Source organism: Dipodomys spectabilis, unplaced genomic scaffold (assembly GCF_019054845.1).
Source record: "Dipodomys spectabilis isolate Male_0828 unplaced genomic scaffold, ASM1905484v1 ptg000147l, whole genome shotgun sequence".
In the NCBI taxonomy this organism is placed as follows: Eukaryota; Metazoa; Chordata; class Mammalia; order Rodentia; family Heteromyidae; genus Dipodomys; species Dipodomys spectabilis.
This window is the reverse complement of record NW_024870824.1, coordinates 7,059,866-7,084,316: the sequence shown is the minus strand read 5'-3', so window position 1 is coordinate 7,084,316 and position 24,451 is coordinate 7,059,866. Positions and strand designations below refer to the sequence as shown.

At 42.0% G+C, this 24,451-nt stretch overlaps 1 protein-coding gene and 1 non-coding gene across 3 annotated transcripts in view; one reads left to right on the top strand and one right to left on the bottom strand.

Moving 5' to 3' along the window:
- Nucleotides 1–2,475: 2,475 nt before the first annotated feature.
- Nrg2 (neuregulin 2) overlaps nucleotides 2,476–24,451 on the top strand; it is a 198,591-nt gene continuing 176,615 nt past the window's right edge. For both annotated transcript variants that reach the window (XM_042692082.1, XM_042692081.1), the window contains exon 1: nucleotides 2,476–3,300. In XM_042692082.1, the coding sequence (XP_042548016.1) occupies nucleotides 2,610–3,300 (691 nt within the window). In that variant the 5' untranslated portion in view covers nucleotides 2,476–2,609. The remainder of the gene's footprint in view (nucleotides 3,301–24,451) is intronic.
- On the bottom strand, nucleotides 18,083–18,189 carry LOC122118263. Its single transcript, XR_006149303.1, has one exon. It is a non-coding gene; the product is annotated as a U6 spliceosomal RNA (small nuclear RNA).

Genomic DNA, 24,451 nt, shown 5'->3' with positions numbered 1-24,451 from the left:
ACTTAGTTACCTATTTGTCTACTTGTTTACTGTGGACTCCCTAACCAGAGTAGGAGCTTTAAGAACAGTGATAGTGTCACCCAGTGACAAGTATAGGTGTTTCGGCCTGGATAAGCCAGGAGTTGAGTTACTTAGTGAATAAGTCCATCATGAGCAAACTTCATCTGTCTGAGGTAGATACTATTCTCCATTTTTCTGATGAGAAAACTGAGGCCTCAAGAGATAGACATATTCTAAAGTCAACAAGTTGCAAATCATTGAAAAACCTATCTCTATTTGACTCAAAAGGTGAAGAAATAATAATGTTCTTTATTTATCTGGCCTCAGAAACAGAAGACAGAGTACATTCTTGGCTGCCTGTGACCACAAGTCTCCTTTCCTCCCTGGGACATTTTTTTTAATTGAAAAAAGAGAGTACAAGTTATCTATCTTTTTCTATAGCTATATTTAGTGATTTAGGGGATCTATGAAAATGAAAGGAGTCAGGAAGGGATCATCAGAGTTGGCTTGGTATCTTTAAGATTGCTATCAGTTAATGTCTTCTTCATCTCTTCCCTTCTCTGAAGATCTGCTGCTTTTATTTGATGCCAGCATGGTGTTACATGTAATCATGATCTAAAGACATAGAAAGTAGTCCTTGACTTTAATAAATGAGAGATGGAGTTCCAATAACAGTTGCTTGAAGTACTATGTGAGTCAATGCCATAATAGTAATATATTCGAGACCCCTGGTAACACACAGGAGGAAGACATGAATCCCATCATGTATGTGCATTGTGGTGGGCGTAGTGGTGAATATGCATGAAGGGGCAAGAGATGAGGTATAATTCTGAGCTGGGCATAGCAAAGGAGTAGTTTTCCATGTGAAGGTAGAAATGATGCTTCCTGGACTCCAGACACCATGTGCAGAAGCACATGGAGTAACAGCAGAATGTGCTGAGTATTGCTAGGAGAAGAGGCTGGCTCTCAGAATAGGAGACTAACTAATCAAAAGGAGCCTAGGCAGAGCCTTGATAAAGAGTTTAGACTTTAATCCTTACAGCAATGCTGTGGTCACATCATTTTACTTACTTTATTTTTTTAGAAAGATCACACATTGGCAGTAGTAGAACTGGATAAGGGGGCAAAATGTGTGGATATGTGTAGCAGAGTTGAAGAGGAAGTAGATAAAGATTTTGAAAGGAAGAGTCAAAGGACTGGATAATTGGCTGGGTGAGGGGAATATAAGAGATGAGACTAAGGGATTTGGGGGGAAGAATGCTGGGAAGAATTGGCCAAGTATAAAATGGTGCCATTAGTAAAGATAGGGAATCCAGAATTCAGGGGAGAAATAATACTTTAGCTTAGGATATATATTTTGAGGTGTCTTTCTAGGTCTTTCTTTCCTTTCCCAAGTATCACTCTTTAATCTGATGATCCTTGGGCCAGTTTCTTGTAGGGCCCATCCAGCAACAAAATCCTCAAAAATCTTGCTACCATCCCTGAGCTTGACACCATTCAAAGATTAAAATGCTAACTCTATCTATCTATCTATCTGTCTGTCTGTCTGTCTGTCTGTCTGTCTGTCTGTCTGTCTGTCTGTCTGTCTGTCATTTATGTATTCAATCCGGCATTGGCTTCAGTGGAGCAAACTCTTCTGCTTTTGGCAGGCACCAGACCATATCTATGAAGCCGTCTCTGGCCCTGACAGTCTCTGTCTCTCCACTGGTTCCGGTGAGAACTGATTTTTAAAAAGAAAATGGGGTTGGGTAGCATGATGCTTGGGGAAAGAGCCGGGAGTTTTGGGGGGACTGGAACCTGTCCCAATCCACCACCTCTGGTTGATTTTTAAGTGTTCTCAACGTTGAGGCAAAACTCCTTGTAACCCCAACCCTTTACAAAACAACAGGGCTGTAATCCTCCCCCACCCCATCTCAAACATCCAGAGATTGCCAGGCGGGGCACAGGGGGCTCATGGTCGGGCGGGATGGGGGTGGAGGGAGAAGGGTGGGAGAGAGATGGCGCTTCTAGGGTCCTTCTTGGGAAAGGGGTCGAGAAGCTGGAGCGTCATCCCGGCTCTGGCACCCTCCCTGGTACCACAGCTGATGACCCCCGGCAAGGGGAACGCCCTGTGTCCCACTCCTACGATCCCAGGATGCGGCGAGGAGCCGCTCGCTCCCCGCCACCGTCTCACCCCCCCCCCCCCCCGCTCGGCCCCCCACTGTCATGCTGCCCAGAAATCCCAAGAGCCGAGGGTGGCACGATTCCTCCCCTGCGGGCTGAAGGCGGGCACTAAAGCAGTGCAGTCCCAAGCTTCCCCTGCAGAAGCCACGCTCCCCACTCGGTCCGGGGGGCAGAGGGGGCGCGAGAGAGCAAGTGGGCGGGCGTCCCATCCTCCGCAGCCTCCTCCGAGCCCCGGCGCGCAGGGAGGGAGCGCTGCGCTGCGCCGCGCTGCGCATCGCGGCCCACTTGCCGCCGGTCCCCTGCCCTCGCAGGGCCACCTCCCCGGACCGCCGGCGGAGGACTCGAAGGCGCTAACGTTACGCTGTTTCCGGTTTTCCAGAGGGCTCTGTTTCCCCTCCCAAGGCGGCGGCGGCTGAGCGGCGGAGCCCCCCAAATGGCCTGGCCAGATGCGGCAGGTTTGCTGCTCAGCGCTGCCGCCGCCGCCGCCACTGGAGAAGGCTCGGTGCAGCAGCGACAGCGACAGCAGCAGCAGCAGCAGCAGCGAGAGCAGCAGCAGCAGCAGGAGCAGCAGCAGCAGCAGCGGCGGCGGCAGCAGCAGCAGCATCTCCCGTCCCGCTGCGCCCCCAGAGCCGCGGCCGCAGCCACCGCCGCAGCCCCGCTTCCCCGCAGCCCGGAAAGCCGCCGCCCGCTCGCGAGCCGCAGCCGCCGGCGGCATGAGGCGCGACCCGGCCCCCGGCTTCTCCATGCTGCTCTTCGGGGTGTCGCTCGCCTGCTACTCGCCCAGCCTCAAGTCCGTGCAGGACCAGGCGTACAAGGCACCCGTGGTGGTGGAGGGCAAGGTCCAGGGACTGGCCCCGGCCGGCGGTTCCGGCTCCAACAGCACCCGTGAGCCGCCCGCCTCGGGTCGGGTGGCGCTGGTGAAGGTGCTGGACAAGTGGCCGCTCCGGAGCGGGGGGCTGCAGCGCGAGCAGGTGATCAGCGTGGGCTCCTGCGCGCCGCTCGAGAGGAACCAGCGCTACATCTTTTTCCTGGAGCCCACCGAGCAGCCCTTAGTCTTTAAGACGGCCTTTGCCCCCCTTGGCACCAACGGCAAAAACATCAAGAAAGAGGTGGGCAAGATCCTGTGCACTGACTGCGGTGAGTTGCCCCCTCCCTCTGCCGGCGGAGGGGGGAGGGGAGGTGGTGGGGAATGGGGGTGGGGCGGAGAGGTGCTGCAGGTGCCCAGGCCCTGGCAGCGTCCGGCCGCTGGGGCCCGGGGACTGTGGTTGGGGGGGGGGAGGGAGCTGCCCCTGGGCAGGGTGCCTGGCACGGGTGGGTGAGGGTTGGGGATGGGGAGCAGTAGAATGAGGCTCAAAGTGTGCCAGGGGCGGGGGAAGGCGCCGGCCTGTGTGCCAGCAGGGATCTGCGGCTGATGTATGGCATGTGGGATTGGACAGCTGCCATCATAGCCCAGTAGCAGAAGAAAAAAAAAAACCCACAAAAAACAAAAACGGAGAGGTCCGGCGGTGCCAGCCCGAGGCTCGGTGAGTCAGGAGTGACCCTCGGAGGCCTGGCCGCTCCGCTCCCGAGGGCCTGCCCGGCCCAGGCTGGCAGGGTCTGCGGGAGCGGCTGGGCTGCTTCCCAGGCCGTGAAGGCCTCCGCTTACAAGTTCTCCTAGGGAATGATCGCCCCCGCCCCCTCCCTCCTCTCGGGCTCGCTGCTCTGCTCATACACACCGCTGGCGCAGGCAGAGTTGGACTTTTTTCTGCTACTGTTTTTTCGCCCTCCATGTGGCTCCGGATTTTTCTTTCCCCCCTCTCGGGTCGTGATCGCCTGTCTTTGCTATGCGGGTAGCACAGCTTCCTCTTAACCTCTAGGACAAGAGAACGGACACCTTTTTTAGCAGGTTCTGGAGGATCTTACTTGGTCTTTGGGTGATGATGATGATGATGATGATGATGAACGAAGAAGAAGAAGAAGAAGAAGAAGAAGAAGAAGAAGAAGAAGAAGAAGAAGAAGAAGAAGAAGAAGAAGAAGAAGAAGAAGAAGAAGAAGAAGAAGAAGAAGAAAGTGGCAGAGTAGGAGGAGGGGGAGAAGAAGAGGAGGAGAAAGAAGAGGAAGAAGAAGAAGGGGAAGAAGAAAAACTAAGTCAGTCGTGCTGAATATTCTGAGTTCAGCTCTGACATGTTCCTGGCAGGATGTATCCCCGCATCTATCTTCATTATGTTGGGTGCTGCACAGGAATGCAGGTGACGAGAAATAAAACAGCAAAAGTCTATCCATCTGTCCAGCCAAGAATGGAGGTCTCCCATGTCAGAAACCAATCTTCATCACATCACAGTTTAAGCCTTTTCCTTCTTGTCCCCAAATCCACTGTTTCTCAGTAAGAGATGTTTAGCTGAATTGTCTCCTCACTGGAGTATTATGTGTTAGCCTATCCTGTGCTTATATTGGTCTTCATTTTGTCTACTTGAGGCTGGATCTGTGGTATTTGGTGTGGATCTCAACTGTGTAATTACGAATTGTACTGGTTGTCCTGGACTCTCATAGAAGTTGGTATGGTTACCAGTTTACCAGCTGATTCTGGGTAGTGTTAGTGGACTTGAGTATTACATCTACAAAGCTGTAATATATATATTGGAAGTTTTGCATCTCTCATCTTTGTAGATCAATGCTTTTGAATTTGGGAGTTTTCCTCTTCCACTCCTTCAAGAGGCAAATTTTTAAGAGTTTAGTTGTGGGAGTTCTATCTAGGCACTATGTTAATATGTGATCACTTTAATGAGAAGAATCTTGACAGGAAAGAGAGAGAAAAAAAACCTTTAAGGATAACAGCAGTTTTGGGCTCTGACATTATTCTAAGGAATATTTTTCACTATTCCTTAATGTTGGTTTTTATGCTCTAAAATGTTTTATGATGACAAGTTAAGACCAGTTAAGAATTTCTGATTTTTTTTTATTCTATTAAGTATTTTATCTACGATCCCTTGGGGGAGTGGGGGAACTGTATTGTGCAGCGGGAAATAGATAGTAAAAACATTTATTGAACCTTGTCCAAGGACAGCTTCTGTTTTGGTTGTTGGTGAATTTCTCCTGAATATGCACAGCATACATCTCCACAGGATCCCTAAAATGTGGGCCTCAGAAGAGCTGATAGTCATTGTCAGATAATCCTATAGAGTGATGGGCTTTTCTACCCCTTGTTCCTCTCTTCCTCCTTTCTCTTTTTCCCTACCCCATATGCCCTATAAATTGTCCTTGTTTGTTTTAGCGAGCATTTAATAATTTAACAGTTGAATGCCGAGATCATGAAAGACTTGAGGGTCAGAAATATAGCCAGCTTTTAGGTTACAGTCAAATCATATTATTTATGTGTAGTACAGTTCTCAGAAAGATAAATTTAGGACTGTAATCATGGAGAATGGGGAAGGCCCTCACACATCATAAGTTATCCAGGAGCAGGAATGTGTATGGCAGTAAATATGTTAGAATATCAAAGGGTTTTGCTTTAGATCAGTGTCAGTTTGGGGGAGCTTTATATAAGGGGATTAGAAATTAAATGTATTTTCATGAGAAAAGACTTGTGGAATTAGTGATAATGTGACAAAAGAAAATAAACTGCATTGTCTTCTTTTCTACTGTGTGGTTAAAGAAAACATGTATGATAATGGTATATTCACTAAGGAAACAAAGTCATCCTAACTAACCACAACACCTTCCTTGTGCTCAGCAGGAAATAGCTAACAAATTCATTTTCTGTTTTCTGTTCTACAGAAAACCCTCTGGGCCACAGGGTCATTGGGAACATTTTCTCCTTGGAGCAGATCTGTCCATTGCAAAATAGGGAAACTGGCACTTGGAAACTGTCATTGTGGTGTGTGCTATTGAGCAACTCAGGTTGAATTGTTACTTTGTTTAGCCACTTTGAGCTCTGAGTATATCTCTGCTCTAGAGGTGTGGCTCCTAGGGAGGTCATCTCCAAGTGTGTTGGAGCTGGTAGGACTTGGAGATGAGGTTCTATTTGGAGGGTTATATTGTATTTTATAATTGGCACACGCCTGGAGACTATGAATGCAGGGCTTCTATGCATACCTTCATAAACAGCTTATTTTAACTGACAGATAGTGGCTTTGCTGGCATAGCAGTGTCTGTTAGAGGGGCACTTAAAAGATTTAATGTGTATCATGTAAAGAGTTGAGTAAAATTATTTGATTACACACATATGTCTTCTGTGGAAAGATGAGGAAAAAGAGTTAGAAGACCTTTCAGGGATTAGCACTCTGTGCCATGTTACAAGAGTGTCTTGTGCTGCAAATAGTCCTGCATTTTACATATTTTTGGTAACTATACTCTGTCTTGTTGTTTTCTTATATACATGTTTTTAAGACCATTCCTTATTGAATAGACGCAGTGGCTAGCATTAGAAAGAAAGAAGAAAAAGATTTCTTCTTTTCCAATGTTTAGTGTGCTTGGGATTGTTACACATAGACAAAGGTATATTCCTTAGGGACTTTACATTCTTTAGGGTAGTTTTAAGTTGGCACCCAGAGTCACATATTAGAGGAAGGCAGTTTACAAAATTCAATACAGCCAAAGTGATTGCATATTTTAAAGTGCTGTTTATTTAAAGACTCCCCCTCCCACCCCCATCCCACCCTCCCCCCACCCCCAGCCAGCTGGAAAGCCAGCTGTTCTACAGCTTGAAGAAAGTGAAACTAGATTAGAAACTGACCAGCTCCAGCAGTGAGGACAGGAGTGCTTATACATTAGGGGACTCAACTGCTATCTTAATGCCATTACTCTTTGTAGTGACTGTTTTCCTCTGCAGAGTGCAATTTTGGTGGCAAGAACAATAACTTGTCTTTGAGGTCTTTTTGTCTTTTCTCTGTTCCCCTGCACAAACTACCTCTCCCCTTCTATGGTGGTTTATGGGGGGATTCTCCCTTAAGGGTCTTTTTGAATGGACAAAGTCAGGTGAAGTTCAAAAAGGAAGCCTCCACATTCATACAGAAGCGTTCTTAACTCTAGGCTCTGTGACACCAACTCCTATACTGAAAAGCTGACTTTGGTGATAGCTTTTACCTGTCGCTATGGGAACCTTTCTTCCAAAGGAACCCTTATCAAGGAGAGTACTTAACCACAATATGCTTAATCATTATGCTGATTAGTGTTAATAGGATTTGAGAAGTGGGAGAAAAAGTCTTGCTAGAGAAGATCTGTTTTGGGGAAAGCTGGGAGAGCGAGGAGGTAGATTACCATGCTCCAACCCCAGAATTTAAAGGAAAACAAAACATCTATTAATTTGGATTAACAAGTAGTTTGAGATCAAGGGAGTATGATTTATTAACTAACTTCCTCTTGACCCCCAGTCACAGCAAGTATGGTTCCTCCTTAACCATTCTTTATTATGTAGGACATTTTAATTTTCTTTCCAAATAGGAGTATTTTACTTTCATATAAAATTGTATTTATATTTTTGCGTATGTAATATTTACATGGCTCAAAATTTAGAAAACACCTAAGATTGTATGGTAAAAGTTTCCCTCACACCCCTCTCCCTAGGCACCTACCTCTAAAACATTTGTAAAATAATTTAATCTTGAAATGAATATTTACCTAAAAATAAAGTATTTTTTCAGCTGGCACTCCTGTCTTATGCCTATAATCTTAGCTACTCATGAGGCTGAGATCTGAGGATTGCCATTTTAAGCCAGCGGAGACAGGAAAGTCTATGAGACTCTTATCTCCAATTAACTACTAAAAAACTGGAAGTAGAGTTGTGGCCTATGTGGTAGAGTGCCAGCCATGAGAGAAAAAAACTAAGAGGCAGTGTTCAGGTCCTGTATTTAAGTCCCCGTATCAGCACAAACCCACACATACAAAACATGACATTAACAAATAAAAAGATATTGACAAATGTTTTTTTCAAAGTAGTCTTCTATTTTCTTTTAACAGATGGAGAATGTTAATGTTTCTGATAAGCCAGTTTATAGTAAAGTCTTCCTTGGTAAATAGTCTAAGATCCCAACAACTTAATTCTTGCTATATCTGAGCCCTTTTCTTCACTTTCTTCTTCTTTTTTTTTTGTGTGTCAGTCTTGGGGCTTGCACTCAGGGCCTGGGTGCTGCCCCTGAACTTGTGTATTCAAGGATAGCACTCTACCCCTTGAGCCACATCTCCACTCATGGCTTTTTTGGTGCTTGGGCTGGCTTCAAACCCCCTAGTCCTCAAATCTCAGTTTCCTGAGTAGCTAGGATTACAGCTGTGAGTCATCAGCGACTAGCCTGGGTCCTTTACTATCTCAAATTATCCATTGCTCACAAATATAATCTTAGGATCAGGAATGAAAATATCAATTTATTTTTCAGTTATTTTGAGATTGAGACACTTTCCACGATAACAAATTGCATGAGTCTCTTTTTAGATGCCCAAAGGAGAGATCCAAAGGTTTGTTACTGAGATTTAGAGCCACAGCTCCACCCAGACAGCAGTTCCTACTAATTCATGAGCTAGGTAATCTTACAGTAGCATCCATGTGGGAGACCACAAGATTCCATGGATGAAAAAAGAAAGCTCCAGTGCATAATTGCTTAAATTGTTATTTAGAAACCAAAGACCCCTGTTGCCAAGGAAGAGTTTGATTGTGACCATAATCAACCACTGTGTTTTTCATTTAACATATCTGAATACAATGCAATGTTTAAATTTCAGAGGATCAGAGAATTGTCATTTGGATAAGTATGAAAAATGTAAATATGTACATATCTAAACAACAGGAACTCTTAGCCCTCTAAATCCTCTTGGCTTAGTGAAATTTGGTAATTCTGAATATTGATTTAGGAAAGGAATGGTGATGTGGACATCAGTAAGGTTTTCCTTGTGCAGTCTTTAATAACTGGCTCTTGGGCCTCTTGTTTCAAAGCCTGTAATATGGTTAGTATAATTTGCACAAAAGGAAAAAAAAAAACAAGTCATCCCCTCCCCCTCCTTAATTTTAATTTGGATGAATATATGTGGGATGGGATTTTTATATTGTTTCTAGCCAATTAAATCTCCTCTCCTGCTTTTTGGAATGTGTATACAGAAATAATCTAGCTTATGAATGCCAAATGATAACATAAAGAACTCTAGAAAATTGGAGAAAGTAGATAAATTGACCTTAGAAATGCTGACTTATGACAAGTTTCAAAAGTGACTGTCTTACGTGAAATTAAAGTAGGTTTTAAATAATAACAGTGTACACAGATGATTCTTGCTAAGCTCAATTTCCATGAACAGCTATAAGAACTTAAGCAAAGTCAGAAGACGCTAAAAGACATTAAGATGTCTTGAAGAATACCTAGGCAGAGCTAGGAAACTTTTGCCAATCTGTAGTCAAAAGACAAATTCACACTGATTGATTTCAGTTACTGCTAATTGGCGTGGTGCTTTAGATAATTATGAAATGAGGCTAAGTTCAGGAGTCGTCCTTCTCTCCCTAGATGCTTCAAGGAGAGTGTGGCATATGAGATTCTTCCTGCAGTCACATTCCACTCTCACTTTGGACATGCAGCAGGAGCCAGATAGCCTTCACAAGGACCTTTTCTGGGATGGAGGCCCAATATCTCCAGAGCCTTTAGCTCTTCTGTATGCCTCTGCTCAGGCCTTAACTGTGTTGCTAGCCTCTTGAGGTGGGTGGGTGGTACTCAACATTATATTTCCCTTGGGAATGTCTACAGAGGGACAGAAGCATGGTTATCCTATACAAGTTCTCCATTGACTAGCAATATACATTCCTCCCAAGATAAAATGGCTAGACTATTTTCTATACTCACTCCAGAAATAAAATACTTTGTGATTTTTCTTTATCATTTGTAGATGCCCTAACCTGTGCGGAGGATGTTAGCTCCCTTACCCTTTCTTTTCCCAGTCTGGGTTCTTTTATTTTCCTTCCTTTCTTCTTCTTTTCCCTTTCTGTCATTCCTTCTTTCTTTTTTTCCTTTCTCCTTCCCTCCCCTCTCTTCCTTCCTTTCATTCTTTTTTCCTTTCTCCTAGCCCTTCTCTCTCTTTCTTTCTTTCTCTCTTTCTCTCTTTCTTCCTTCCTTTCTTTCTTTCTTTCTTTGTTCATTCTCTCTCCCTCCCTTCTTTCTTCCTTCCCTCCTTCCCTTCCTTTCTATCTTTCCTTCTTCCTTTTCCTCTTTTCTTCCTCCCCTTCTCTTTCTTTCTTCTTTCTTTCCTTCTTTTTTCTCTTCCTTTCTCCCTCTCCCCTCTTCCTTCCTTCCTTTCTTTCTTCCTTTCTTTCATTCATTCTTTCTTTCTCTTTTCTTTCTTTCCTTCTTTCTTTCCCTTCCTTCTTCCTTCCCTCCCTTCCTTTCTACCTTTCCTTCTTTCTGTTCTTCCTTTCTCTCTCCCTCTCTCTTCCGTCTTTCTTTCATTCCTTTCTTTTTTCCTTCCTTCTTTCTTTTCCTCCTCTCTCCCTCTCCTCTTCCTTCCTTCCTTTCTCTCTTCTTCCTTCTTCCTTTCTTTCCCTTCCTTCTTTTCCCTTCTCTCTCCCTCCCATCCCCCCCTCTCTCTTTCTCTTCCTCCCTCCCTCCCTTTCCTTCCTTCCTTTCTTCCTTCTTTCCTTCACACCTTCCTTCCTTTCTGCCCATACTGGAGCTTAAACATAGGCCTCACACTTTCACTCAGCTTTTTTGCTCACACTTGAACCAGGCTTCCAGTCCATTTTCTAAAAAACAGGTTAATTGGACATAGCATCTCATGGACTTTCTGCCTTGGCTGCCTCAGATCTTAGTTTCCTGAGTAGGTAGGGTTACAGGCATGAGCCACCAGTACTGGTCCTAGTCTGTTATAAAGACTGAAGATCTGTCTTTTTCCATTAGGTTTAGATGTTTTATTTGATCTTGATCTTGATGCTCTCCCAACTAACAAAAGCCTACATGAACTAATATTCCTCAGAACTGAATGAAAGGAAGGTCATCCTATACCTGGATTAGCATGTGTAAAAGCCAGGACATAATTAATCCTGTTGTGATAGGAATGTGCTTTGTTATCCCAAAGGGCCTATTATTTAAAAAGCATTCCTTTAATTTTAGATGTTTGCTTCAACAAATATTTAATGATATGCTTTGTGGGGGAAAATAGGTACTTCAGAGACTTTGCTTCAAACATAGTCTCTATTGTCAATGAGTTTACAATTCAAAAGTACAAAGATGTAACAATTCAACCTAGATTGTGATAAATACATAAGATATGCCAGTAGTGCTTTCGTGAAGGGAAGATTCATAAAGGAAAGAATAAGTGTATCATGTTAGAGAGTTAAAGAAAGTTTCTTAGAGCAGTTGTTTGAGATTTGATTCTAATAGTCCAGCTTGACTATTAGAATCAATTCCATGAAGAAAGGCCATCATTCTCAGTAGTAGAACGGCATATTTGTGGTTGGCAAAAATAACAAGGACAGGGAGAAATGGGTAAGGCATCTGAAGAGGTAGATTAGGGTGATATTTCCATCAGTCTTTAACACTGCATAGATGAGTTTATTCTTTATTTAATTTTATTGTAAAGATGATGTACAGAGGGATTATGGTTATATAAGTAAGGTAATAAGTACATTTTTTGTAGAACAGTGGTACACCCACCCTCATTTTTCTCTTACTTTTCCTCCTCTCTGACTCCCTCCCACCCAAGTTGTAAAGTTCATTTCTAGTGTAGTGTCTTGTGAGTATTGCTGTTGCATTGATTCATCCTTTATCCTTTATCTATCATTTTGTGATTCCCCTTCACTTCCTCCAAAACAGATAAATGTAAATACAAGACGTGGGCTACCAAAATAAAAAACAATGGCATTAGGTGATAAACCAAATGGAAAAAAAAGGAAAAAGAAATGACTTCATACAGTACATTAAAAAAAATCATGCTTCTATATCTTGGAGTTCATTTCAATTAACATCATTTTATATGGTCATATATACATAGCTATTGAGTTATTGTGATCCTCTTCTAGGACTATCTTAGACATATACTAATTATTACAAATGAGGGAAATTGAGTAGCCTATGTTTCTTTGAGTCTAGCTTACTTCACTTGATATGATTTTTTCCAAGTCTTTCCTTTTTTTTTTTGGTCCATTGTGGGGCTTCATCTCTGGGCCTGGGTGCTGTCCCTCAGCTCTTCAGTTCAAGGCAAGTGCTCTACCTCTTGAGCCACAGTGCACTTTTGGCTTTTTCTGCTTATGTGGTGCTGAGGAATCAAACCCAGGGCCTCATTCATGCAAGGCAAGCACTCTACCACTGAGCCACCTTCCCAGCCCCTCTTTCCATTTTCTTACAAATGGGGTGGTGTCATTTTTTTTTCTGATGGAAGCATAGAATTCCATTGTGTATATATATCACATTTTCTTGATCCATTCATCTACTGCGGGGCATCTTAGCTATGGTAAATAATGCTGCAATCCTGTAATCCTAGCTACTCAGAATGTTGAGATCTGAGGACAGCCGTTCAAAGCCAGCCCAGGTAGGAAAGTCTGTGATACTTTTATCTCCAGTGAACCACCAGAAAATAGGAAGTGGTACTGTAGATCAAGTGATAGAGCTCTTGCTTTGAACTGAAGAGCTCAGGGACAGTGCCCAGGCCGAGTTTAAGCCCACATGACTGACCAAAAAAAAAAAAAATGCTGCAATGAACATAGTTGTGCTGGTAGCTTTATTTATTTATTTAATTTTAAAATTTAATATCTTTATTGTTATGGTGATGAACAGGGAGGTTACATTTACATACAGTTACATAAAGCTGGTAGCTTTAGTGTGACCTTGTTTGTGATCATTTGGGTAAATCTCAGGAGTGGGATTGCTGGATCATAGGGGAGCTCTATGATTATACAAGTAGTATCTGAAGCCTTAGGTTAAATAAAAGCAGCCTGACAATGTTTGGTACTCAGCTGTACAAGGAATTTGCACATATTTTGTTATATGTATCCCTAAGTGCCTTATGTTTTTTGAATGCCATTATAAATAGTATTATTAATTTAATTAAATTTTCCAATTACTCGATGCTAGTGTAATTGTCCTTTGGTATCCAAGGAGGATTGTTTTCAGGCCTACTGTGGATACAAAAACAATTGCATATGCAAGTCTTCTATAAAATGTATAGCATTTCCATTTAATCATACATATCCTCCTGTATACTTTAAATAATTTTTAGATTACTTCTAGTATCAAATACAATGTAAATTCTGTTTATTCAGACTTTATAGTACAATAGTTATTGTTCAAAGAATGACAAGATAAAAGCCTGCTTGGCTATTATAAGCCTAATGACAGTATAATATCTCCTGTATATGGAGCCCACAGGTGTGGAGGATTGACAGAATATAGATAAAGTTTCTTTTTTTTTTGGTGGGGAGAGGATTTGGAATCAAACCTATGGCCTCATACATGCTAGCAGGTGGTCTACCACTGAGCTACATCTCCAGACCTTGGGTTTTTAATGTTTACTTTGTATCCTGTGACTTAATAAATTCACTTAATAATTCTAGCATCTTTTTCATCTTTTTGCAGGTTCTTTGGGACTTTCTGTGTGCATGGTTATGTTGTCAGTTATAAAAAAACTTTACATTTTCCTTCTGTTTGCCATTTCTTTCTTTTTTTTCTTGCCTTATTGCACTAGCTGAGACTGCCAAATACAATGTTGAATAAGAGTGATGAGAATAGAATTTTTATTCTATTCATGAAGAAAAGTATTCAGACTTCCACTGTTATTTGTGATGTTAGTTGAAAGGTTTTTCAAAAAGATGCCCTTTCCAGGGGCTGGGAAGGTGGCTCAGTGGTAGAGTGCTTGCCTTGCATGCATAAGGCTCTGAGTTCGATTCCTCAGCACCACATAAGCAGAAAAAGCCAGAAGTGGTGCTGTGGCTCAAGTGGTAGAGCACTAGTCTTGAGCTGAAGAGCTGAGGGATAGCGCCCAGGCCCAGAGTTCAGGCCCCAGAACTGGCAAAAAAAAAAGAAAAGAAAAGAAAAAGATGACTTTCCTATTAAAAAAAAAGTCTACTATGGTGTAATGTCTAAGAATTTGGCTATATAGACAGATAAATCTGGATTTGAAGCAATCTTTTGTATTTTCCAGATGAGTGTTGTGGGTTAGTACTTACTATGTTCTAATGTCCTATAAAATGAGGAAGGCAGCAACACTTAATAGTGTTGTTATCAGTATTTAAAAATTTATTTTATGGGGCTGGGAAGGTGGCTCAGTGGTAGAGTGCTTGCCTTGCATGCCTGAGGCCCTGGGTTCGATTCCTCAGCACCACATAAGAAAAAAGAAAAAAGCCGGAAGTGGCGCTGTGGCTCAAGTGGTAGAGCACTAGCCTTGAGCTGAAGAGCTGAGGGACAGCGCCCAGGCCCAGAGTTCAGGCCCCACGACCGGACCCAAAAAAAAAAAATTATTTTATTAGCATAAATTAATAGTACAAAGGAGTTTCATTGGGATATTTACAACTAGCATATAATTTGCTTGGATCAAATTCATTCATTTATATTACTCTCTCTTAATTCCCTTTTCTCCTCGATTGCTAAAATGAGATAGCGCATGCAAAGTGATTACCAATAAATTATCAATAAATACTTGTTATTGACAAAATCTTATTAACCTAGGTCAATGTATAAGAAGATAAGGTATATGAAAAATTCAAGTTCTAGACATAGACTGGGGATGGAAAACAGAAAGTATTTTTCTACAAACAACTATGTTTCCACCAAGATCATCCTGCTAATTTTAATTAGAATTGCTAGCTGGGCTGGTGAGAGGAAAATGGGTTTTATATGTGGTCTCATTTTAGGACATCCCGTGTAAGTTGGAGAGTATGAGTGTTAGTTCTGTAGGTTGCAAATCTTTTTTTTTTTTTTTTGGCCCGGTCATGGGGCCTGAACTCTGGGCCTGGGCGCTGTCCCTCAGCTCTACAGCTCAAGGCTAGTGCTCTACCACTTGAGCCACAGCGCCACTTCTGGCTTTTTTCTTTTTTCTTATGTGGTGCTGAGGAATCGAACCCAGGCCCTCATGCATGCAAGGCAAGCTCTCTACCACTGAGCCACCTTCCCAGCCCCTAGGTTACAAATCTTGATGGGTCCATGCATATGTGTTGGTGAATTTTTTGAAAAGTCTGCAGTAAATATTGATTTTTTTGTGTTTCCCATATGGGAACACTAAGATCCATATTCTTCAGTGTCTTCTTTCAAAATGTCATCAGGCCTGTAGGGTAAACCACCTTTTGTAGTACTACCTGGCCTGTGCTTTGACGTCAGCAGGTCAGCTTACCTTTTACAGCTGTCAGAATGAGCTGGAACATGGCTAAAACATCTTCAAAAACAAACAAACAAACAACAAAAAAAAAAAAACAGTGTCCCTGACTGAACCCTGATTTGATTTTATAGTTTCTAGATTTGGGAATAAGTTCACAATGAATGGTTCATATTCTTTCTTTCCTTATTTATGTATTGAGTTGAGATGAATCTGCTAGCCACTATGATCAGAGAGGTATAGTATAAATATATGTCAGGCAGTATTTTTGGATTGTGTGTGTGTGTGTGTGTGTGTGTGTGTGTATGTGTGTGTATTTTACCAGTCCTGTGGCTTGAACTATACAACTTGCACTATACCACTTGAGCCACAATTCAACCACTTCAGCTTTTTGGTAGTTAATTGAAGAGTCTCACAGACTTTCCTGCCTAGATGGCATTGAACTATGATCTTCAGATCTCAGCCTCTTTTGTAGCTAGGATTAAAGGTGTGAGCCACCAGTACCCAATTTGTGTGTTTACTTTTAATTCATTTATTACTTGATATGTGGAACCTGATAGAAGTATGGAGCATTGTCCCTTAAATACTTATAGGACAAAAGATTCCTTGTTCTGGGTTCTTCCTCTTTGTTTGTTGGATATGATTAACTCTCAATTCTTTGGCTGGCCATAACTCTTCTGACTTCATTCATATTTTTCTTATTCTTAGAGTCCTAGTATTTATGATCTGTATCACTTATATGACACACTATTAAATGCTATGACTGGCGATTATTCCTATGACTAGCTTATCTTCTTCATCTGATTGAAAGATCTATGGGGACACTAAATACTGTTTTAAAATATGGCTAAGTAAATACCTGATTGCTGGCTACTGAGAAGTTAAAAAAAAAAGCAATATTCTGTTCATTTTTCCTTTCCCATTGACCTTTTTTTTTTTTCTTAAATGAGTTTTGAAATCTCTTAAATGAGTTTTGAAATCTCTCAAATGACAGCTCAAGCCTGAGAAGGGACAAAAACAACCAAGGAAAGTACCTTCAAATATATATATATTTAAATTTTTTTTTAATTTTTAAATTTTTTTGTCGGTTGTGGGGCTTGAACTCTGGCCCTAGGTACTGTCCCTCAGCTCATCAGCTCAAGGCGAGCACTCTACCACTTGAGCCACAGCACCATTTTCAGTTTTCTGGTAGCTTATTGGAGATTAGAGTCTCACAGACTTTCCTGCCCAGGCTAGCTTTGAACTATGATCCTCAGATCTCATCCTCCTGAGTAGCTAGGATTATGGGTCTGAGCCACCAGCGCCTGGCCCTTCAAACATTTTGATAAGTGAAAAACTCTGTTTCTCAGTCATGTTTTAGTTGTTATTTCTTTCCTTTCCTTTCCTTTCTTCCTTCTTTCCTTACTTCCTTAATTTCTTTATTTCTTTCTGCCTTCCTTTCTTCCTTCATTCATTTTTTCTTTCAATCCTGGGGCTTGAAGTCAGGGCCTGGGCACTGTCCCTGACATTCTTTTGCTTAAGGCTAGCACTCTACCACTTGAGCCACATCACCCCTTCCAGTTTTTTTCTGTTTATGTGGTACTGAAGAATCTAATCCAGGGCTTCATGCATGCAAGGCAAGCACTTTACCACTTAGCCACATTCCCATCCTTCCATTCCTCCCTCTGTCCCCTCTTTTCCTCCCTCCGTCCCTCCTTCTTTCTTTTTTCTTATAGCTTGCTTCTGATTTTTGATATTAAAAAAAACCCAAAGCCCCTATAGAAAAAACAGGAACACATTTCCTTTACGTATTGTTAAAATTAGCTTACATTAGTTGTACAAGGGTATCTGTGACATTTTCACACATGTACACAGTGTATCCTGATCAACCTCAATCCCTCTGTCACTTCCTCAGCCCACTTCCTCTCTTTAAAACTTTTTTTTTTTTTTGTCGGTGGTAGGGCTTGAATTCTGGGCTTGGGCGCTGTCCCTGTGCTCTTCAGCTCAAGGCAAGTGCTCTACTGCTTCAGCCACAGTGCCACTTCCAGTTTTCTGGTGGTTAATGGGAGATAAGAGTCTTATGGACTTTCCTGCCTGAGCTGGCTTTGAACCGTGATCCTCATATCTCAGTCTCCTGAGTAGCTAGGATGATAGGCAGGAGCCACCAGCACCCAGCTTAAAACTGTTTCAACATACTTAATTGTATTTTTGTTATTTTCATGCATGCAAATAAACAACATGGACTATATTTATGCTCATTCAACCTCTTTATTGGCCCTGATGCCCCACTCCTGCTCTCATCAACAGAAACTGTTTACTTTTCCTATCACTCATTTAAAAAATAGGTACAAAATTCTATGCTTCTTTTGAAAAAAAAAGTTAGATGATGATGATGATGATGATGATTCTATTTACTTTTATTTATGCTCATCCTGGGGCTTGAACTAAGGGCCTGAGTGCTGTCCCTGAGCTTTTTGCTCAAGGCTAGCACTATGCCCTTGGAGCTACAACTCCACTTCCAGCATTTTTTGTGCTTAATTGGAAATAAGAGTCTCATGGACTTTCTGGCCCAGGTTGGCTTTGAATCATGATCTTCAGATCTCAGTCTCCTGAGTAGCTAGAATTACATGTAGGAACCACCAGTGCCAATGTTGGTCTTTTTTTTCTTGTTTACATGGTATTATTTTTATTTTTTTTAAATATGGAGCGATTCATGAATTTGCATGTCATCCTTGCGCAGGGTCCATGCTGATTTTCTCTGTATCGTTCCAATTTTAGTGTATGTGCTGCTGAAGCGAGCATGACAATGTTGGCCTTTTTAACAGAGTTGCTTTTATTTATTTATTTTAAAGAAAACCAATGTAATTTTGAAGTACTGTTTTAAGAATTTCAAAATGCAGTAATACACTTGGTTTCCTCTCTCTGACAAAGAACACAATTCTAATTAAAAACTGGTAAGGGCACAACAAATGGAATCAAGCAAATGCATGCAGAGATCTGTACTACTTGATACTCCTGTGCTAGCTTACACTTAAAACACCTCAAGGAAATAGAAATCATCACAGATGAGGTATAATCTTAATCTCGGTGTTTACAAGATCTAAAAGGTAACTGTCAGTTAAGTATGGAGAGCACAGAAGAATCTAACCCGGAAGGGGGAACAATTCACCATATTAAGGTTTGGACTTAAGGGTTTCATAAAACTTGTGACCTTTGCTTTGACTTTCTTATTCTTACCTTCAGTGAATATCACACAGTCTTAAAAACTTAGTAACGTGTAATAATGCCGGATGAAACTTTAACTCAAAATTTGGGAAAAGGAAAATAGACACAGTAAATTTCAACTCAATTTTATGTACACAATAGAGGTGAAAACAATCTAAGCTACCTTAAAGAGAAATCGACTCAGAGGCCAAAACCACTATATTAAAGCATGCTCTAGTAAGTAAAATTTTTGCAGTTCGATGATTTCTCATTTTCTTGCAAGTAATTATCTTTTCCCAAGTTTTAAAAGCATCCCTTGGTAGTTTTATTCATGTATGCCAATATTTTGGCCATGTTTCCTTTCTTTCTTTTGGTTAGTTGGCATTGTGAAAACCTTACGGTCTCGCTTGACAACTGAACTTTTTTTTTTTTTTGGTCAGTCATGGGACTTGAACTCTGGACCTGGGCACCCCTCAGCTCTTCAGCTCAAGGCTAGCACTCTACCACTTGAACCACAGTGCCACTTCTGGCTTTTTCTGTTTATTTGGTACTGAGGAATCGAACTCAGGGCTTCATGCATGCTACGCAAGCACTGTACCACTAAGCCACATTCCCAGCCCTGTTTTTGTTTTTGTTTTTGCTTTTTTAAAAGAAGACTTCTCTTATAATTCCAGGTATCATTCCAAAATGAATACCCTCTCTAAAATGACTACCCTCTAATGACATTCACTAATTTCCTGGTAACATGTTCATTAAGTTGTCTTGGTCAAATATTAATAGTGGTCTCTTCCCAGTGGCCCATCCAGGGTTCAGGCCAGATGGTTCCAGACCAATACTGATACAATCCTAAACTGGAGCTCAGGAGTATTGCCCTGTGAGCAGAGCAGAACATTGCCACCCTGAGAGAAACCCTTGCTGCTGGAAAGAATTGATCTGTAGCTTGGAGGAGGCACATGAGTGGCCCCAGACGGGAAGGGTACTTGCTTTCTTCTTTCTCACTATGGAAATTAACTGGGTAGTTTTCCACTGTACTTGGTATGTGCTCAGCTAACTGAGAGGACAAATGGGAGCTAGAGCAGAGACAGATGCCCTTGAGAGGACCCTTTCCACCTCTGCCAGCTCCACCTCTGCTACCTTTGTTTCCATACCATGTTGCCTCTAGCCTTCTTCTGGGAGATGAGGCAGTCCTGGGGCCTCTGGCAAATGGTCTTCCTTAAGCTCAGAGTTTGTTGCACAGAAGTTAAAGCTAAAAGCATTGGTCTTTAGCTTAGTTCTGTGAAGAGATCTCTTAAAACTGGAGTGCATGCTAGAAAGGTGTGTCTGAAAGAAAACATTCAGTTGACAAAGCATTCTGCTGGGCTCCATAGTCTTCACAGGACCAGTCAGGAACCATATCTTTGTGAGTTTAAGAGTTTACTTTTCTCATCTGTCAAGTTAAATAATACCCTAGTCATTCCAGCGAAGAAGTGAATGGTGTCATTGTAAAAGGAAGAACTGAAAAGTGGTGTGTGTGACTGTCCTGCAGGACTCACAGGGTAATCTCCCTGAACCTCATTCTCCATTCTGTGGTTCGAAGATTACTTTCCTTGAATTTGTTAGAAACAATTTGGGGGAGGGACTGTATGTTGGCTTGCAGTTGACCTAGTCAATACTTGAAGGGTGAAGTTAGTTTCTTCTTCTTTTTTTGGGGGGGGGAGGGGTGTCCGGTCGTGGGGCCTGAACTCTGGGCCTGGGTGCTGTCCCTCAGCTCTTCAGCTCAAGGCTAGTGCTCTACCACTTGAGCCACAGCACCACTTCCGGCTTTTTTTTTTCTTATGTGGTGCTGAGGAATCGAACCCAGGGCCTCGAGCATGCAAGGCAAGTGCTCTACCACTGAGCCACCTTCCCAGCCCTGAAGTTAGTTTCTAAGTTCTGCCCAACTTTCTAAGTTTCTCAGTTCATTTTCTAAGTTCTTCATGGATATACACTCTGTTCCTGGATAGAGAGAGGGTCAAACAATTCATAGACATTGTAGTCTGTCCTCTGGCAAAAATTAGTTAGATGCTTCATACATGGAAAATTCAAACTTCCCTGCCCAAGATTCTTCTCAGTCACTGTCACTACATATCTCATTCGTTCCTCCAGTCAGGTCTTTTCATGCAAATCAGATCTAGGTGAATATGATCCTCTAATCCAGTTCCTGAAGTTCAATACTGCTCTTCCCTTTAATCCATCTGAAGAGATGAGCTATCTTCCTTCTACTTCGGATACAGTGCTGGGATAGATGCAGGGGAAACGCTATAGCTGGATCTTTAAAAAATAAAGTAGTAATGCTTACATGCTTGTGTGTGTGTGTGTGTGTGTGTGTGAGAGAGAGAGAGAGAGAGAGAGAGATACTGGATTTTGCACACAGGGCCTGGGCACTGTCCTTTAGCTTTTTCATTCAAGTCTGGCAATCTATCATTTGATCCACAGATCCACTTCCAGCTTTTCGCTGGTTAATTGCAGATGTGTCTCAAGAGCTTTTCTGTCCAGGTTGGCTTTAAACTGGGATCCTCAGATACTCAGCTTAGGTAGCTTGAATTACACACATGAGCCACCAGTGCCTGGTGCTTACTTTTTTTTTTTGAGGTAAGGTCTTGAAATGACTTTTTGTCTATGTGTCAGGATCTTATGGTGTAGCCCAGGCTTACCTCAAACTCACTATCTTCCTGCCTCAGCTTCCTAATTTCCAAGCTTACAGCTAGGTGCAGACTACCATGCCTAGCTCTAAAATTATTATTATTATTATATTCAATAGTTGTACAGGTAGGTTACAATTTCATGTCATAAATCATAAATTCATAAATCCAGTACTTCTTGATCAGTGTGACCCCTTTCATCATTTTCCCTTTCCCTGCCTACCCTCAAATTACATATTTCAGCCTTTACATAACATTAATTGAATATAGTAGCTGCATATTTTGAAATAATTTCAGACATTAAAAAGCTATCAAATATCCTTGGCCCAGCACCCCCAAATTACATAACTCTCAAAGTGATCAAAACTAGGGCATTAATAGTATAAACGTAAAACTATTAGCCAATCTTCACACTTTATTTGGATTTTACCAATTTTCCTACTAATAACCTTGTCCTGGTTCAAGATTTGTAACTACATATTATAATTATGTCTCCTTAGTTTTCTATCTGGGGTAGATGTTTCCATTTAGAAAGGGAGAAGGATCAGTCACTAGTCCAGAGCAGTTCTGAGATCCAGCCTGGCCTATGCAGCACTCAGAACTACTGCCCAGCATGAAGCCCCACTACTACTCTTGGTTCTGTCCTTTGAATTGGCTTTCTCCTATAATGTGGCTTGTGTTGACAACTAAGCAGTTTCCTCAGGTAGCTCACTCTTCAGATCAAGCTGGTGGAGTTTCTGCTTTACAAATTCTTTCTTAAAATGTGTGGTTTCCCACTGAATCTTGTTGCCATGCCCAGAAATCTTATCAAGTTAATCTTCCCTGCGTTGACTGTCTATGATATGGCAATATCCTGAAGACTAGCAAAATCCCTGATCTTTAATGGGGAAGAAGCTACAAGGCATGTCCTGAGGATATGCGGGTTCTTTTGTCTATCTCAAGATTCTTTGAGGCATTACGTTTAATCTTGCCGAGCTCTTAACAATGGCATGTCTTTTCTTAAGCTGAGCTCAGTATCTTCTTCCCATATGCCATTCTTTATGGCACTCTCCTACTTTAGAGAACATCTGTCTAGCTTCCCAAGCTGTTAGAAATGTCAGAATGATCTTCGGCTCCTTTTTTATTTTTTACTCCATCCCTCATATGATATCTTGACCAGTCATGACAGATTTTACTATTGCCAAATCTCTTTTATCTAGTTCTTTTTATTCACGATGCTTTAGTTGGGTCCTGTAGATTCCCCAAAACTGAAGCTGCCTTCAGTGTCTCTGCTGTCTTCTATTTATTACTTGTTGCTGGAATTCACTTTTTAAAACAAGGTATCTGTCCCCAACCCAGAAATCCTCAATAGCGTCTCAATAAAGTGAGACTCTTCCACAGGGCATGTGAGACCTTTCACAGTTCAGCCCCCTTCCCAACTATGAGCCCACTCTTCCTCCCATATTGCTTGAAAGTTGCAAACAAATTGTGTATTTTTCTTCTTTAGTGCTTTTGCTCATTCTATTTCCTCGGCTTGGCGAGCCTCTCCTCTCCTACTCAGTCAGTTTCTAGCTTCATTGTCCTGCTAAGCTTAGCAGTATTTCACAGTGTGTCTGACCCCTCATGGCCTCCTGTAGGTCTCCAGAGCAGTTCATAGATCTTTCAAAAGCGTTGTGGGACGAGAATATTGTGTATATGTCATAGCCTGGTTGAGTATAATATTGACCTATAGCAAACCATGTGCCTTGTTTGTCTTTTTTGTGCCATACTTAAGTTAGAAGGATAACAACCGTTTGGGGACTTGAAGAGAATCACCTTAGGATTTTACCTTATTCTATTGGGGATATACTTCTTATTATTCTAAAGGTGCAATATGCTAAAAGATAGGAAGGCAGTAAATTGAAATGTCATTTTGGATTAAAAGAAGGTAAGTTACAAAGTAATGCACTGGACTCTACTATCCTTGTAGTTTTTTTTATATTCTTGCCCAACCCAAATCTTTGATATGTGTGTTAGAATATGCATTTCATTAGCTTCTGTGGGCAGTACCTCAAAACATTATTCAGAGATGGGAGAACTCAGTGGCTTCGTGTCCACTATTCCTATCCTCTTGGCAGTAATAGTGTGCAACAGACACTCCATAAATAAAAGTTGAGAGGGAAAATGAAATGATTTCTTCTCTTGTCCACTTCTGTGAGTTACATGTGTTAGACCTAAGTAGCCTAGCCAGGGAAGCAGGTTCATAATCAACCCAGTTGGGCAAAGGGGCATACACCTGCAATTCAAGCTATTTGGGGGTTGTGCAGGCTGCTTGAGCCTAGGAATCAAAGTCTAGTCTGAACAAACATAGAGAGATGTTGTCTCAAAAAAGGAAGAAAGGAAGGAGTGGGAGGAAGAGAAAGGAGGAGCAGGAGGAGAGAGAAAGAAGAAGAGGGAGAGAAGGAAAAGGAGGAGGAAGAGAAAAAGGAGAAGGGAGGGAGACAGGAGGAGAGGGGGAGGGAGAGATGAAGGAAAGGAAGAAGTCCAAGTTGAGAGAAGGCCTAGTTCAATACCATAGCCTATTTGATATTCAGAGTTTCCTGAGCCTCCTGCTTCACTGCAGAGGCATAAGAGATGTATAGACAGGGTGATCAGCAGCAAATGGATGACAGATTTGCATTCTGGATCAGGCAGTTAGAAGTGGCAGCACAGGAGGAGAGCTGGGATCTAGATCTTTAGGCAAGGGAAAAGACTACTCAGGTCTGGCCAGTTGTTTGGTTTTGTTTTGAAATGATGACAGTCCTTCCTGGAAACCTGCCTCTCTGGGGCCCATCTCAGCCACTGCCTTTGGTCTGACCTTGTTCAGGTTGTACTCAGGCTTTTGTTTTCAGCAGGCAAAACTGTGGTTCCTTCTTCATCTGCGAGAACTGGTGAAGAGAGTGTTTGAAGCCAATTAGGTAAGTGACATGGCACCAAAATAAAGACTAGATGGGCTGATTGTTTTCCTTTGAAAATTTTAGCAGAATCCTAGGCTGAGAAATACTCTTAGTCTAGATATCTTCTTGGGATACCAAATTTCTTCCTGAAGCAAGATTTCCCCCTGTACTCCATTCTAAATATCAAATCCAAGCAGCATCCATGAATCTATGATTGTGGTAATTAGATGGGAGGGTTGGGGCAATTTAGGAAGATGATAGGGGCCTGACCTCCCCTTGCCTTCAGAATCTACAATAGAGGGAGAA